Raw genomic sequence first — 17,576 nt, 5'->3', positions numbered from 1 at the left:
TCCTCTTGACTATGACATCGAACTGAGAGTTTATTTTTTGTCTATTTCTAAAGGATGTGCAGAACCTCCCGCCATCCCTTTAAATTTCGATGACAATACTCATCGATGCATTAAGTGGAGAACGGCCACACTCATCCGCTTGCGAAAACAGCTGAGAATTTCGCTTATCGTTCACGACATATTTTACCGAAATAACAATTTTTTTTTCAAGTTTAAACAGAAATTAGCGATATGAGCGAAGCTGCCGTGGCTCCGGAGGCCGACGGAGCCGTCACAGAGAGAATGGTGGCGAACAACAAGATTCACTTCTCCAAGGAAGTAAAGCAGGTCATCGATAAGGTCCTAAAAACGGACGATCCCATGGATGCACCTGATTTTAACACTGTGGACTACATAAATCAGCTCTTTCCTAACGAGCAGTCTCTGGTGGGCATCGACGAGACCATCCAGAAAATGCAGTGCGAGGTGTCTCTGATTGACGACAACATCCGGTCCGTGGTGCGTGGCCAGACGAACACAGGCCAGGATGGGCAGGTGGCGCTGTGTGAGGCCCAAAAAGTCATCAGCTCGCTGTTCAGCCACATCATCGACGTAAAGTCGCGGGCAGAGCGCACGGAGGAGATGGTCAAGGAGATCACCCGGGACATCAAGCAGTTGGACTGCGCCAAGCGCAATCTCACCGCTGCCATTACTACGCTAAACCATTTACACATGCTGGTGGGCGGGATCGACAGCTTGAACAAGCTCATCGAGCGGCGATCCTATGGCGAAATCCTGAATCCTCTGCAGGCCATCACTGAGGTGAACCAGCACTTCCAGCAGTTCTCCGACATCGAGGAGATCAAGGCAAGTTGGATATCCAGTTGAGAGCGGCTACTAACTACCATTCTCCCGCAGAATCTCTCCCAGAGCGTGGACAAAATCCAGGTTACCTTGGCCCAACAAATTACAGAGGATTTTAAAGATGCGTTTTCCGCAAAGCCTGCCGGACAAAACCAACATCGTTTGGGATTAAACCAGCTGGCTGATGCCTGCAAGGTGATGTCGGTGCTCGATCCGAAGGTAAAGAAGGAGCTGCTCAAGTGGTTCATTGCCCAGCAGCTGGAGGAGTATATGCACCTGTTCCATGAGAACCAGGACATTGCTTGGCTAGACAAGATAGATAAGCGTTACGCCTGGCTCAAGCGCCATCTCCTCGAATTCGAGGACAAGTACGGTCCGGTCTTCCCGTTGGACTGGGAGGTGTCCGAGCGTATTACTGTGGAGTTTTGCCGGCAGACTCGCGACCAGCTCTCGCAGATTATGGCCAAGCGCAGCAACGAGATCGACGTGCGGCTTCTTTTGTTCGCCATCAATAAGACACAGGCCTTTGAGCAGCTGCTGTCCAAGCGCTTCACAGGAGTCACGCTTGGAGCCACGGCGACGGATCAGGCGCGGGCTCTAGGAGAGCCATCGGTAGCTGATGCCCCCATGGGTGTCACCATCTTTCACGACCAAATCGGGCAGTGCTTTAAGCCACACCTGGATATCTACATTCGCAGCATCGATCGCAACCTCGCAGAGCTGATGGATAAGTTCGTGGAGATGTCCCGTGAGCCTTTCAAGTTCGCCGAGTCCAAGACCACCGTGTACCCCAGTTCCGGAGATCTGTTTGTCTTCTATAAAAAGTGCATGGTGCAGTGCAACCAGCTTAGCAATGAGCAGCCCATGTACGACCTTGCCTTGGTTTTCAAGAAGTATCTGCGGGAATACGCCGCCAAGGTGCTCGAAGGCAGCACTCCCAAGCTGGTGCCAACCACTACGGGCAGCTCCCTTGGCAAGAGCGTTTCATTGCTTACCCGCGACATGCAGAACTTGTCGACGGCCGCTGGTCAAGTGTTCCACAATTTCCTTAAGGAGGGCGACACACAGCGCTTCTCACGCGACGACTTGATGCGCATCTGTTACGTTCTGACCACCGGCGAGTATTGCCTGGAGACGGTCCAACAGCTGGAGGATAAGCTGAAGGAGAAGGTGACCTCTGTCTACGTGAGCAAGATCGACATGAGCGAGGAGAAGGATGTGTTTCATCGGTAAGTTGACCCTCACTCTCTTAATTTCAAAATCATTATTCAACTCCTGCCCATACAGCATCATCTCCAACTGTATCCAGCTGTTGATTCAGGATCTGGAGGCCGGCTGTGAGGCCTCCCTTCAGGCGATGTCCAAGGTGCAGTGGCAGCACATCAACAACGTGGGCGACCAGAGCGCCTTTATCAGCAGCATCTGCGCCAACTTTAAGCAAACGGTGCCCACCATCCGGGACACATTGGCCAGCTCGCGCAAGTACTTCACGCAGTTCTGTCACCGGTTCGTTGCCGCTTTTATACCGAAGTTCATCAACGTGCTTTACCGCTGCAAGTTGACGCTCTCGGACGGCTCAAACAATGTGCTAGGCTGCGAGCAGTTACTCTTGGACACCCATTCGCTAAAGACTGCTCTCCTGGAGCTACCTTCCGTGGGGTCTAGCGTGAATCGCAAGGCGCCCACCAGCTATACCAAGGTGGTCGTCAAGGACATGACGCGTGCCGAAATGATTATAAAGGTAGTGATGACGCCGGTCCAGCCGCCGGCACACTTCACCCAGCAGGTCCTGAAGCTGCTTCCAGATATCACTATTGCGGAGTATCAAAAGATTCTGGATATGAAGGCGGTCAAGCGGGTAGATCAGCTGCAACTTATCGATCTATTCAAACACACGGCTTCGGCAGCAGCGGTTAGTGGCCTAATAGAGACGACGGCTGCAGATGAAGATGCCCAATGCTCAGAGGCCCCTGCAGCGGGAGCTGTCGCAGCCACTGAAGAATCGGAACAATCGATGGGAACAGCCGAATCCAGCTCAATCACCTCGACAACGACAGCATCGTCATCAACACCCAAGCGCGCGTTCATCTTCAGCGTAGGGAGCTTCACGGGCAGTGCAGATAAGAATGCCGATGGCAGCTCCCAGACGGGCATCCGAAAGCTAGAGAGTCTGCTAAAGAAGCGGTTCCCTTAGTTTACCTACCTACTAGTTATCATTCTTCTGACATCATTCCATTGCGTTTGCATGTAATATGATAGTTTGACAATATTCTTAAAACATTTACATAATTAATTGTATATTTCTGGGTTGAATACTATAACCATAGTTCTGTAGTTTACTTTCGTATTGTTTGCAGTCCATCCAAGTCTACCAAATGCTGAATAAACCTTCGCCTTTTTTGTATTAACAAGCTAAAATGTTTGAATGCTGGCAGTAAGAAATACTTTCACCAAAAAACACCCTTGGTTATTTAAAATAATAGTAAAATAGTAATTTAATAGATTGTAATAATATTTAATCACACAAATCTAAATCTTTTTTCAAAAACTGCAATAGTACCTAGTCGATATCGATATCGATATCATGGTGATTGCTTGTCACAGGGTGGTTAGTGTAGCTTCGAGAGAATTCAAAAAGAGAAGCAAACGATTTGAGGAACTTCCGGAAAATTGATTATTTGTTGCATTTTGTAAGCTGTATACACTCATAATTACTTCGCTTTATGAAAATGGAAAACGTATGCCGCACTTGCTTGAATAAATCGAGATAAAATATTCTCATATTTGATGGAACGCAGAGACGAATGCGGATATGATCGCTCTGTGGTCCTCTCGTCTCGTTGAAAAAGTAGATTCACTTCTGGGATACATTTGCCATTCTTGTTTCAAAAGTTCGCAGATAGCTTCTTGAAGTGGGCAAAGCCGTGAGAAAGGCCACCACGTGAAGGAAGAAAATATTGGAGGATTGAAGTCTACAGAATAACAGACATTAAGGGCAAAAGGTCTTATTTGGTCCAGGTTAAGGCAGAAGGAACAGAGGATACGGAAATCTATGAGTTCCTAGTAAAGAACGATCCGATCGTGGATGAGTTTTCCGACCAAGAGCTAATTAGTTAGATGGACCCAGAGTCAAACGAGGAATTTGACTAAGATTTACTTGAGCAAGGTAGTCAAGTTGATAATATCTTAAAAAGCACATTAGTCATGAACTTAATGGAGGCACCTCCGACTATATAAAGTATATATATTCTTGATCAGGACCAACAGCCGAGTCGATCTAGCCATGTCCGTCTGTCCGTTTCTACGCAAACTAGTCTCTCAGTTTTGAAGCTATCTAAATGAAACTTTGCAGTTAGTCTTCTATATACTCTCACTCGTATATATGTCGGAACGGGCCGGATCGGACGATTATATCATATAGCTGCCATAGGAATGATCGGAAAATTTTTACAAAAAAAATTATAACATTTTTAGTTTTCAACAGAATTTAATCAAATTTGAGATATAGCCATTTCATATAATTCTACAATTTTGTGTACAATTTTATGAGAATTGGACGACTATATCATATAGCCCCTATAGGAACGATCGAGAAATTAATTCAATTAAAAAGTATAACATTTTCAGTTTTCAACAGATTTTCATCAAATTTGATACATAGCCATTTTATAAGAAATAAAAGAAGTTAATAAAATTAAAGATTATAACTTCTTCAGTTTTCACCAGATTTTCATCAAATATCATTTTATTTTAATCTAAATTTTGTGTAAAGTTATAAAAAAAACCGGACTACTTTATCACGAATGATCAAAAAATGAATACAATTAAAAATTATAACGTTTTCAGTTTTTAGCAGATTTTCATTAAATTTGAAATATAGCCATTTTATATCAGTCTTAAATTTTGTTGCAAATTTTATGAAAATCGGACGACTATATCACATAGGTGCCATACAAACGATCGTTTGATGTGGAGCAAAAATGCAAATCTGTGAATGTAAAACTGAAAATATAATATGTATAGGTGAATGAAATGAGAGCAGGTATTACTTCATTGTTTTTTAACATTAATATATATATATTTTATATTGTATGGAAGGAATCCAGGAAGTCATCGAAGTTCTATCTGCAAGGGTATATAAACTTCGGCGTGCCGAAATTACCTTCTTTCTTGTTTTTTATTATATACACTACTATAATTTCTAAATAATATTGAACGCGGCCTTTATGTGTGATATTTCCCTACGATACATAAGTGAAGATTCAATTGTTATGCCAAAAACACACAAAGATCTTGATACTTGGGAGACTTGACTTGAATAAGCATAAAATATTTTGTATATTATATTTTATCATGTCAGTTCTACGCCTGGATAAGCTGTACATACCTTTATCTATGGAACAAGGAAATAAAACAGTATATATTTAAAATGTTTTAAGGTATTTTATTTATTGTATGCTTGACTCATCTCCCTTAAACATAAACTTATTTGACTATGTTGAAAGTTGGATTCTCGTGTTTATGTTCTTGTTCAGGGTACTAATGACTAATGCGTTGGCTTAGGCGACTATCTAACCGGGTGTAGGTGCTACAACTATAACTAGGTCTGTGGCTGCTGCTGCTGCTGCTGCTGGTGCTGCAGTTGCGGTCGTTGCGGCTGATGCTGCTGCTGCTGCTCCGATTTTTAGGCTATGTACATGCAACTTATGGACTAACTGATTTTGAGCGTACGGTCTAGTTGAAGATCTTTTGAAAGTGATCGCATTGCGCGCAATAATACACATCTCTAAACAAAAGACTTAAGACACGAACTTAGGCGTACATTTACGGATGTATTGGATGCGTTACAAATGATCATTACGTGTAATTATGCTTTGGTTCAATTCCAGCACTGCAAAAACCTTAACGATACGAATATGACTATGCCGCAGTGGTCCAGCGAGCGGCATTCCAAGGCCAGTTAGCATTTGTTGGCCAACATCGCCCGAAGCTGCCGCTGGGACTGTACAGTCTAGACTACGCTAGGCTACCGATTTACTCATAAATTTAAATACACAGTATTTACACAAGTCGAGTAAATGTCTAAGCTAGGGGTGGGATGCTACTTCATCTGCTTCCTAGACGGCCACAATCTTGCTGGGGTCCACCTTGACGCGCAGGAACACAGTGTCGCTCTTGATGAAGGGTCGGCTGTGCAGCAGCTCGTGGGAGATGAAGCGCGGGAAGCCGAATCCGAGCTGGTCGGGTTCGTTCGATGGTCGCTGGAAGTTCTCCCAGGTGGGATCCGGGACGAACGACTCCGCCACGCCACCCTGGCCGCTCTGGGCACCCTGCTCGAACAGCGTGAATGTGATCGAGTGGGAGAAGGGCCACTTGAGCAGAGCGTCGTATTCTCCGGGTAGGACTTTGATATACACGGATACGTGCGTATTCTCGCCGGGTCCATTGCCGTTGAGGAACATTGAGGCCTGCAGCTTGTAGCCGTACTGGGAGGTGTAGAAGGGCGGCGATACCAGCTCCAGCCCGTCCTTGCCCCTGGCCTCTGTCATCTTGGCCGACCAGTCTGTGATCTTCCACAGCAGAGTGCCTGTGTAGTTGATGGACAGCTTGGACACGGCGGACTTGAGCATCTGGATCTGCTGGCCCTGTCTGGAGCTGAGGGCCACCATAAGGGAGAGGTGGGCGGCGGCGTTGCTCTCGAGATGAGCCTCCAGCATCTGGCGGGGGCCCTTGAAGCGGCAACCAGCCTCCTTGAAGCTGCAGGGCACGGCCAGCGACTGGCATTCGTCCCGCAGATGGGCCTCTAGCTCACCCCTGGCGATAGGACCTGCATCGCATCTCTGGGGGCAGGTCAACGGAGCCCTGGGGCATTGGGCCGCATGGAGGGGCAGGGTGTCCGCCGAGAACTCGCGCTGGCAGTGGGCACAGCGCCGGAGACGCTTGGCACAGTCCTTGGACTTGTGAATGGTCATTCTGCCGCGGAGAACCCGCTGGCCACACTTGGCCTCGCAGTAGACGGGCTCCTGGCCGCAGCTGCCATTGTGCTCCTCGAGCCCGGCGCCAGAGAACTCGCTCTGGCAGAACTCGCAGCGAGTCCTCCGCATGATGCAGGTGTACTGCAGGTGATCGGTCATCATGGTGCGTGGGATCTGCGCTCCGCACTTGTTGGGGCACTGGGTGGCGTCGTGTTTGCAGGTGTTCAGATGGGCCTTTAGCTTGCGCAGCTCATCGGACCAGTTGCATCCCTGCTTGTGGTGGATGCAAAACACCAGGGAGCCCATGATGGGGTCGGGGCCGGGATAAATCTGCAAATGAAAGATGAAGAAAGCGGTCAATAAAAATATTAAAAAGTGGAAATGAAGTTAAATATAGTAATTGATCTTAAAACGTATCAATAAATATAACACCATACCCCATTACCACTCAAAATACTTCTCCGTTTAACAAAGTTTTGCCAAAAAGACATTGAGAAAGCGATTTCGGACGGTAAATTGAAACTAATGAGTTTGGAGAGACGCCTCTTCCTTTTAAATATGATTGAAATTTGCTTTCCCAAGCTGATAAGCAAAAGATGCCACTAACACCGCTTATCTCCTGATCCCTCGTCATTGTTGTTTATCCAGTAAATGACTGATATTGATTTTCCGGCTACCTGCCTGGCACCTTTTCCACCTCGCTCGCTGCATTTCCCTCGACAGTTTCCTCGGACCAACCGTCAACTGCTTTACACATGACTGCTTCTCAGGTTCCTGGGCACACCCAGTCAGGCAGGCAGACAGGCACTTCCTGTCCTACCTTCTAACGTTCTTTTTGGGCGCTCTCCCAACTTCTCCCAAGTGCCCAAGTGCCTAAGTGCCGCCATTGCCATCGTTGACTGCCTTTCTGCCCATTCTTCGGGTTTCGGCTTGAAGAACTGCACCCGCTTATAGTTCTGCTCCCCAGTTTTTCTTTCTGCACTGCAGTTTATGCTTTTAATTGCCGGGGCCCGGCAGAGTAGTGCGACTTTGCATCCGGTAGATTAAAATAATAAATGGCGTTGTTGTGCGAATATATTTACGACTTGCTCCGGACGCCTAATCTAATTAAAACGCCCCCATTCTATGCCACCCACATTTGGCTATGGAAATTCCTCGATATAGCGATATATATTTGACAGACCATTAATGTGATGAGAAGACAAACCAATTCGGAGTAGAAGAGAGATGTCGGAGCTGGGATCCGATGCTCCTAACCGAGCGTCGCGACATTTCCGGTTGACTCTTTTAATTGACCTTATCTGGAGTTTGTCGCGGGGCCCAGAGGAGAGGGCGCCGGTTCAGAGCGTGGCTTGACTTTTGATAAATGAACATGTCGCTGCTGCATCTGGTTCTGGTCCCAGAGACAAACGCGTAGAGGCGACATTAAAGCGAAGATATAATAAGCAATTAACACATGGCCGGGGAGAGGGGCTCGACGGCAGCGCGGTCATGCTCGGATCCCATGTGCCCCTCCGAATGGGCACAGTTGAAGATATGAAATAAAATATTATTTCTATGGAATCGCCTTTTGCTGGTAATTTCGTTTAACTCGAAAACGAGTTTTGTTCTCTGTTTCTCCGCTGCGCAGTCTCATGTCAACTCTGCTGAACTGCTGCCCATCGTAGATGAACTCTCGATGGGGCCATGGACCAATTGGGCCTTCGGACTTGAACCTAAAATCGACATCGAAATTGGAATTGGAATCGAAGAGCGAACCACCCACAGCAGTGATCGCATCGAGGAAGTAACTGCCACTCAATCGGAGGAGCTGTAAACAAATGGCCGGTGTTTACAGTCCCGTATCATGTACTGGATGCAGTCGCATCCGTGCAGATCAGAGATCAAAAGCTGCCCCCCGACTCCCAACTGTTTGTCAACCGGCCCCAAATAATTACGGAGAAACCAAACAATTATGCTCTGAGCGGAAAAAAACGAGGGGATCAGAGGAAGACTTTTTTTAGTGGCAATTACTTGCCGCTCTGTTAAGGTTAATTTACTTTGACTTCCACATCCCCAAGCCATCAGTCGGGGACCACACAAAGATGGCTGGAGACGGCACAGAGGTCGTTTGCCGGATTTCGTCGGATGATTATATAATTATTCGATCTTTGGGCAACTTTTGCTTTTTTTCCTAATGCCAAATCGCTAGGAAATAAAGAATATTTCGTTATTCAACTGATCATTCAGTTTGATTGGTTCTTATGTAAAGCCGCAGACAAAAGCAATTGAAATTCCGATTCGAACACGAAAGCGTGGCCAAATTTCAGGCCGAGGTATTAAAAAATAACATAAAAAAGAAAGATAGCCGGACAGACGGACAGACGGACAAGCAACTCCAAACAAAATCAATGTTCGGGGCCAACGAAAGTGGAAGTAGCAACCAAAAATCCAAAAACAGAGAAAAGAGTGATTATTTATGAGCAACAGCAGTTGGCGCATTTTGTTTTATTTTTATGGGACGCCCGGCTGGAGTCTCCTGGAGTGGCAGTTCCCTCCGCATCCACTTCGGAGCACGGTGCAGTTGCAGGGCCAACGGCGGATCATAAAAATTGAGTTAGAAATAGGCAGGAAAACAATTTTATAATTTTAGACATCGAATTCATTCGATTCCGTGTAAGACATGTGCCTCCTACTTGGAAACTCTCCACTCCACCTCCAAAGGCAGGCCAGTTCCCCTAAAGTTCAAGGCGCTCATCGGCAAAGAAGTTTGTTTTATTTTTAAGGCTTTTATGGTCTCCACTGGCCTGGCTTCAATCAGACATCCAACCACATCCCATGCCAAGGCATTGTTTATGCTTCTGTTGAAAGTTTCGAGCGGCCCGAACTTTGGGTTCGAGTTGTTTTTGGTCATGTTTCTGGTACTGGCACTCTTGGGGCTTTATTAATAGACAAATTGATTGGGAGGCACTTTAATTTGAAGGGTTGCAGTCCGTTGGGAAAACAGATTTGTTTGTCTGCCATTATCCAAATGAGTTTCGAAGATATGCGGGGATCTCCAGGGATAGTTCATTGGAGGCCATATAGAGCTGCAGCAGCAGCGATTAGTTAATAAACTTTGGAAATATTATTACATGTTCACACATAAATACAAAGAACTCCATGGGCTAATGAGCCGGAATTCTCCATTATTTTGTTTTGTGCCTGATAACTGAATCTCGAACCCAATCTGAATACAATCGTTATCTAGTGTGCCCACTCCGAGTGTTCTATTATTCTCCCGCGGAGCACGATCTCTCGGGTCGCTGCTAACCGAAAGATCATCTGCTCATGGGGATGGATGGGGAACTTAGCACCTTCCATTATTATTGGTAGGTAACCCCCACACTCCGCTCGATTCCCCGCTGGGAGAACTTCCGTTTGCTCAGTTAACACACAGAATATTCCCAACCAAAATATGTTGACGTTCATTTGTGTAACGCAATGGACAAAAGCAAAGTCCCGGAGCAGGGGGACTTGGCATGGGTCTGTGGCATAAGCACCCCTCTTCCAGAAAGCCCCTGGCATGCTTTTTATTTGGTACGTGAGCATTGGAATTAGCTTTTATATTCAGAGCTTCGGTTTCGGGCTGGTGTTTACCGAAGAAATTCTCAGCAGCCACAATGTCAACATCATAAGCTCTATGAAAACTGTGCTAAATGTTTTTGATATTTACCCGCAGCTGGAACACTAATTAGATCGACTTTTCGGTGTGTTTGCCCAGAGCCAAAACTTCCCACAGTCGCACTGTCTCACTGTCGCACAGATCGCTAACGTAATGGGCATGGGTGTTGCTCTGACCTAATAAATACTCTCGAGTTGCCCGGGGAACCTGAAAAAGTGCAGCGATGGCGAATTTATTGGCCATAAAGGAAGCCAGCGAGCAAAACAGCTGATGCGCAGTTTTGCAAAGCTTCCACAAAATACTCTCCGATCTCGACATCGACTCTCTATATAGTATGTAATTTCAGCAATAGCCGTGCAGCGGCAGCAACAATGGCCAGACAGCTGCAAAATACAAACACAAAAACGAAAACAAAACATGGCCAAAGCCAGAAACTGGTTTCACCTGAGCGAGAGAGAGGGAGGGAGGGGACAAGCGGAGCAGAGCAGCTGATTTCCAAACAGGTAACAACCACCAGCGCTCTCTGTCGCACCTGCAATTTGTGGGTCCCATGGTAAATGCTGTTTTTAGTGATGGATTTGCATGAGTTTGCTGCAAGAAATAGCTGAATTATGACTGTGATTCCCCCATTTGAGATCAACGATGTTCTAGTTTCCATTGATTACTCGTACCACTCAAGTAGCCCCACAGCGTGTTGGCCAAACTACTTCGTCAGGTGGTGGTGGCAGGCAGGTGAACTTTGCGGCAGCTGCCGCTCTGTGGCTCTTTTTCCATGCGGGTCTGACCTTTTTTTGTGTTTAGCTGGCAGCTGTTTGTCTGCCTGTGGAAAGCGACAGGAAATGCAGTTAGCCGTGGTTTCTCTGGGGTCGTCAGACTCTGGCCGAAATTCTTGCCGTCATTAGCGAAATTATTTCGCATTGACAAGGTCCCCAAAAGGGGGAGAATGGCCGAGATCCGTTGAGTCAGCGTCGTAGCGAAATGTGTCATTACCAGCAGTATGTTAATTGACTGCTAATCGAAAGCGAAAAGGTTGTGGTGAATGCGAAGCAAAGCTTTCAGCACGTTCTACAAACTGGCAGCACAATATGGTGTATTATTTCCACTATTGATAAGGGTCCATCTCCTTTTCAAATATCAAAGGTGACTATATTTAAGCCTCAGTTTAAATTAACCAATTTCCCATACAATTATCTCCAAATGACATTGATAGGATAAGGACTTGAGTGATGCTATAGGCATAAATGAACGACTTCTCCCAGGGTGCAACGGGATTAGCGCCAATCAATTGCGGATCGGTGGGAAATATTCCCGCAGACGGAAGTTCCCATCTCGCGACCTAACGGGTTGTAATTGCGGAATACCAGGAATGCCGATCCCAGGGACTGGCGGCTGGGATCAGACCAGAGGCGGAGGAGGTGAAGCAGGGCAGTGGACGCCCCCGTCAGCAGTCGGTTACTGGCCGGGATGGCCGGTGGCAACTGGAACTGGTTAACTGGTTTACCTTTGGCCAAGGATGTTTGTACTTTGCACCGCAGCAGCTCAAGCAGCGGCCGTTGCAGCTGAAAAGCCGTTGGGCAACTTTTCCGATCGCTTCGTTAGTCTAAGACCCGAAACCAAAACAAGAAACTTGTTTTTGTTATTGTTTTTGTTTCGGGGTTTTCTTGGCTGATTTGTTTCTGTTTTGTTTTTCGCAAATGGCAAAAATGCGAAGCTGACTTACATAAGCCCAGCTCGGCGCCTGCTAACGGTTTGGGCTAAGTGCCTTTGGTGCTCTTCAACTTTGGCATTTTCCGCGGATGCGTCGCCGGCGCCTCGCAGCTGCTGGTCACGATTTTCCGCCGATGAAAACTGTGGCATGCTCGTGCCGACTCAAATTTTCATTATTTATGTGTCGTTTTCTTGTTTTTCGAGCCAGCGCCGCCACTCAGTCGTGCCGCGTGGGTGTGGTTCGCAGTGGGTCTGGGGTCTGGGGTCTGGGTCTGCATCCGCCAATGAATGCAGCTCTCGTCTGCGGAATCCACCGACCGTTGGGAATGTCCCAAGCGGATTGCGAAAGAATGTCAGCGAAATCGAACTAACGCGAATCCTGATTACATGGCCCACACAAATCCGCATTGAAATGGAGAGGTAAAGATACTCCTTCACAAGAAACCAATTTATTTGACAATAATTTAAAGCTTATTTTGCTTATTTTACTCCTCAATGACTAGCAATTCATAAAAAGTAAACATAAAGTAACTGAGTAATCATTCAAGAACCTATTCATAATCCTTCAATGTTTAGATTTTAGTACATATATCCCTTTATTTATTTATTTCCCACAAACTTTCATGTAATTTCTAGGTAATTTTCTTCTCGTTTTCCTTAAATGAACAGACGGTGTTTATGCCCCTCTATATTTCCCGTAAACCTTTTTTTCGTGGAGATCCGATCCGGATTCGGATCTTCTTTCGCTGCCTGGAACTCTTCCCAATTGTCGGCCACGTTGTGCACACATGTTGTCGCCCAAGATCGTCCCGTCCTGCCTGTGTCCCTTAAAACATTCCCGGTCGAGTGTGTCTACATCCTGTTTGCCCCTCGCATTTTTATTTCGATTTATTTGAGATTTTTTATTTCCATTTTCCTGCCATATGTTTGAGCGAGCGGAGCGTAGCAATCTGTCGCCCGGCTTTGGCAAATTGCTCTCAACTTGGCCGTCAAACGGTGGGGGCTTAATTGCACCCGATTTGGTCGGGGAAAACCCATAAACATATTCGATAGTTGTCAGCCCGCCTATCAAGTGTGGAAATCCGCTATCAGTTCACGTCCCGCGCTCCACATACGCCTATTTGCTTTACGAAACAGATTGATTGATAATGATAACTGGCGGCTAAGCCCTAGTATCTGGTCTCTGGTCCCGGTGCCTCCTCTAGGGCTAGGGCTGGCTATTCAACTGGGTCAATGAGCTTTATCGGAGCTCGAGTGGAATGGATGGAATGCACCCGGGGTAGGGATCACTTGGCACGGCTTTTATGACTACTGGAGCGATTTCATGGGGGCTTTCGGAGTTAAATGTTTGCACAGCTGGCTTGCCAAAACAGGAAGTCTTTGTTGCCTCAGAGCGACAACGGATGCGTTCTCCTGATAATCTACATATATCGGGATGTTAAGATATCATAATTCCCAGTTGGATCATTTTTATAAAGAAAAAGACTCTGATATTGTTAAAGAAGGGATCCCTGTTATGTTGTAAATTGCTTTCTGGCTTTTATTGATTAGTTTTTACGTAAAACTAAATGGAAAACCAAGTCATAACTGATAATGTTTGTTGACGCCTCACTTTGAGTTTATTAGCTTGATATCAATCCAACTGTGGTTATAAAAAAGCGTTACCTAAAACTGCCTCTTGTAAGATGCGTAAAATCCTTAGAACTCTATATAAAATCCCTATTTTGGTAAATTAAACTTACAATCTGTTCCAGCTCCGTGATGGGCATGTTGTTATTGTTATTTCCTGGAGTAGGTGAACTGTGGGAGGACGAGTGCGATGAGGAGACCGTGGAGGAGGAGGAGCGCGATGTGGCGCAATTGCTGCCGGTGGCCTTGTTCCTGGGCGGAGTGGGCGGCGGCACCGGACTGGCCAATGTGGAGCAGTCCTTGGAGTTGCGATTGGGCGAGAGACGCGAGGGGAAGCTCAGCGTCTTCGTCCACTGGGCCAGGCTGCGAACCATTTTGCAGTCAATTTTTGATTGTTTACTTTTGCACGTCTTGAAACTAATCCAGTGGCGTTTCAATGGGCACGTCAAATTGGTCTTGAACCCTGTCTTGCTTGCTAATTTATTTGCACTGTGTTTTTCTATACGTCTTATATGTGTGTTGTTTATGGGCACATCTCACAGATCTCAAAAGATTTCAAAACTTTGCGAAATTCACACGGCGCACGCGCATCGTTTCAGTCTTCTCTCGAAATTCAAACTTGGCCGCTCAGAGGAGAACCGTTCGCGTTCGCTGTTCGTAAGCAATTGAAATGACGCAGCGGTGGCTCCGACATTCAAGCCGCTCGACAACTCTCCGCCTCGAACACACAGCAGCGGCGCACGGGAGAGCGCTGAAAGAGCTCATACATACATACATATGTACGTATAATGCGGGGTGGCAGTTGTGCATGCGGACCATATAGATATATGTAGTCTTCGCACTTCTCTTCCAATGCACTATAGACCTGGCAGCAGCAGAGAGAACGAGTTTCAGAGAGAGAGAGATGGTGCGTACACTGGAGAAAAGTTTTGCAGCAGTTTTGCAGCAGTTTTAATATCAAGTATAGCTATTTTTAGGACAATTTGTGGTCTAGTAAATAAATTCTTTAAAATGCTTCATGAATAATCTGATAATATTTGTATTTATACAATTTATTTCATATTTAAAACTAATTTCGGAACCACTCAAAATTGGTATTTTTTCTCTGTGTAAAAAGGAAAGAGAGAAAAAGTGAAAAGGATATGCTGCATAAATAGTTTGGGTATATGTAGTTAAAAGAAAGAGGTTGACTCGGAAAAAAACTGAACTGAAAATATTTCTATAAAACCATTTATAAAAAAAAAAATAAATTATAATCCTTGCTGGGTATTATAATTTCAGTCAGAAGCATGCAACGCAGTGAAGGAACCTTTTCCGACCCTATAAATCATATATATTCTTCATCAGCATCAACTACCGAGTCGATTTAGCCAGGTCCGAAAGAAAACGAATTTTTGACCCATTTTTCGAAAATTTTATAAGGGGTTACATCGTTAAAAATGACAAAATTCCAAAAAAGTTTAAAATTTTTAAATGTTGAATTTAATATGCAGATTTTTTAGCCTAATGAAAACTTACATAGAAAAGCTTTCCGATTGGAAATTAAATAATTTTTAACTTAGTTATGATGAATTTACACTGCAAGGTTATAGGAATTTCGGGTTCCTTTCTTGTTACAATGCATATAAGGATGCCAATAGTATTGAAAAAGGCAGGGTTTATTTAAAAGTTTCAAGGACTCCATTAATGTCCCTTTGAAATGTTGTTCTCATTTAAATTCACGCGAATATCGTAATCGCAAAGCATTTAATTTCTGCGCACCATTTCCTTTGACATTTTTCCATCTTTATGGACTTTTCCCTCCAACGCTTTCCGCTCAATTTGGCAACAGGACATGCTGCGGATACTGTAATTGCTGTATTCACCCAAACTCGGCTCTAATGATGCCAACAAGCCATTGCCCTGTGCAATTATGCCAAGGGTCGCAACATCTGTTGGCCAGGAGCTGGAGCTGGATGGAGGGGCCAGGGGGATGGGATGTCGATTATGGCCCATTCCCGACGCACTTCCGTTGCCCGCATACCAAAGAAAACCCACGCAGAGCACATACACACAACGGCAGAAAACCCACTCACAGACACACATAACAGCATACAGCGGCATAAAAAACCGGCAACAACGGCCTTGCCAAGGTTGACTGAGCATGTTGCCGAAAAAAAGAGCCATAAAACCAAGCGGCAACAAGAAAAGTTGCTGCTGCTGATGTAGCTGCTTCTTTTTATTTTCTGGCCAAGAGGAGAGAGCAGGCCAAGAGAGTAGAGAGAGTAGGCTCTCTCCGCGCTCTGTTAATGGCCAGAAAGCCGCTTAGAAGCTAAGCCAGCTTGAGCGATGGCAAATGAGTTCATTCAGCTTTAGCATCAATTCCCAGCTTCCGACGCGAGCTGAAAGTTTCCAATGATGACGGGTTCTATCGTACATTTACACACATTTTTCTGAATTAATTTAAAGAATTATTTTAATTAGTTAATAATCAAAAGGGGAGTGGAAGCACACACTAAAATGTATAAGTGTTGAGGCTGTCAAGTTAGTGGCATTTTCAGTAATTAGTGAAGCCCTCCTCCTTTCCTGCTAATGCTAACATTTATCCTTCCCTTGCGATTTCCCTGTGTTAATCCCATTTTACCGCCAAAAATCATTCGCATCTTGCTGGCACATGTCGGCCATGACAGTTGCAGATGCTCTCGTTCGATTTGTGATTTCTCTGCCTGGCCAATAAGTTGTAGTCGTCCTCTGGCTGCCACATGTCCTTGCCAGATCCTGTTCTCCTCCATTGTCCTGCGTCCGAGGAAATGATTCGCAGTTCGATGGCGGCAGCAGCTGCATTTGGCCGGGATCGAACAATGCCCTCGCTTATTGACAGTTTTTCGAAAGGTGTCGCACAAAAGAGGATCAGGATCGTAGCAAAAGGATCCTTCATGCCCGGTGTTTGACAATATGCCAGGGACAGTATATATATGTTTATAGTATGTGTGTGTGCAGATTTCCGGGGCCAAAGGAATTTTGTAATTCTTTTGTATCTACCTTTTTTATTCTATAGAATTTTCCATAAGCAATCGTTTTTTTACAAATCTTGTGTTTGGGATTAGCCATTATTGGCTTACACACATTTTTAAAAATGTATAATGTTACATTTAATTTTTTATAGCATTCAAAACATTGTAATCTTTTGCATCGTTTGGTAAATTATGAATAGATAAAAGTGGATTTACCCATAAAACAGAGATATTTCCTATACCCAGATATTCCCAGCTCCATTTTGTTACATCCGCTGCTTAGCTAGCCCAAAATCCAACCGAAGTTTTGCCTAATTAATGAATTAATAGTTCAAGATCAGAGAAAAGTCAGCGGTGATGTAATTTGTATACGAAATTTGGATCCGGCGGTGGCTGCGATCCAAGGGGTCTTTCCCGAGGAAGGAAGGCGTGCGCCTGACCATTAATCTTGCATAAACATCCACCGTTTGTACAAGAAATCATAACAGGCAGATCAAATATTTGGTCCATTCGCTCGCTGATAAGTTTGTTGGCCTTATCAAGAGAGCCTGAGATTGGTGGGGAAACAGAAGGCAACCCAAGACCCACAATCAAGCTGTCAGTCAATGAGATGGGGACCCACATCGGAGGATCAGAAGGAATCTGTTCTATACAGTTTCTCCCAACTAATGGTACATTGATTTGCATTTAAGGGGTCTGGGTCATGAAGGGAATGGGTATCGGTATTGGGAGTGACGAGGCCTATCTTTATCTAGCCCCGGTTTCGGATGAAATCATTTTTGGCTT

The 17,576-nt window shown here is 45.3% G+C and overlaps 2 protein-coding genes across 2 annotated transcripts; one reads left to right on the top strand and one right to left on the bottom strand.

The window, feature by feature from the left end:
* The first annotated feature begins 112 nt into the window (after positions 1 to 112).
* On the top strand, positions 113 to 3,254 carry Vps53 (vacuolar protein sorting 53). The gene is made up of 3 exons (XM_020954609.2): positions 113 to 846; positions 898 to 2,072; positions 2,131 to 3,254. The coding sequence occupies exons 1-3, from the start codon at positions 232 to 234 to the stop codon at positions 3,035 to 3,037; spliced, it is 2,697 nt and encodes an 898-aa protein (XP_020810268.2). The 5' UTR covers positions 113 to 231; the 3' UTR covers positions 3,038 to 3,254.
* A 2,012-nt stretch (positions 3,255 to 5,266) lies between these two features.
* Positions 5,267 to 14,498, bottom strand: Traf4 (TNF receptor associated factor 4). The gene is made up of 2 exons (XM_020954803.2): positions 13,911 to 14,498; positions 5,267 to 7,148 (listed from the first exon to the last, which is right to left on the bottom strand). Exons 1-2 carry the CDS (start codon positions 14,169 to 14,171, stop codon positions 5,961 to 5,963), a joined length of 1,449 nt encoding a protein of 482 aa, XP_020810462.1. The 5' UTR covers positions 14,172 to 14,498; the 3' UTR covers positions 5,267 to 5,960.
* Between the last annotated feature and the right edge of the window lie 3,078 nt (positions 14,499 to 17,576).

Source organism: Drosophila serrata, unplaced genomic scaffold (assembly GCF_035046125.1).
Source record: "Drosophila serrata isolate PLE 108 unplaced genomic scaffold, ASM3504612v1 contig_245, whole genome shotgun sequence".
Taxonomy (NCBI): Eukaryota; Metazoa; Arthropoda; class Insecta; order Diptera; family Drosophilidae; genus Drosophila; species Drosophila serrata.
This window is presented reverse-complemented; position numbering and strand designations above follow the sequence as displayed.

What these genes read in the sequence shown, in the direction of transcription:
- Vps53 (XM_020954609.2), top strand. Translation starts at nt 232, where the DNA reads ATGAGCGAAGCTGCCGTGGCTCCGGAGGCCGACGGAGCCGTCACAGAG. An exon ending in CCGACATCGAGGAGATCAAG is followed by an intron (nt 847 to 897) that starts GCAAGTTGGATA and finishes ATTCTCCCGCAG; the next exon opens with AATCTCTCCCAGAGCGTGGA. An exon ending in GAGAAGGATGTGTTTCATCG is followed by an intron (nt 2,073 to 2,130) that starts GTAAGTTGACCC and finishes CTGCCCATACAG; the next exon opens with CATCATCTCCAACTGTATCC.
- Traf4 (XM_020954803.2), bottom strand. Translation starts at nt 14,171, where the DNA reads ATGGTTCGCAGCCTGGCCCAGTGGACGAAGACGCTGAGCTTCCCCTCG. An exon ending in TCACGGAGCTGGAACAGATT is followed by an intron (nt 7,149 to 13,910) that starts GTAAGTTTAATT and finishes TTTCATTTGCAG; the next exon opens with ATTTATCCCGGCCCCGACCC.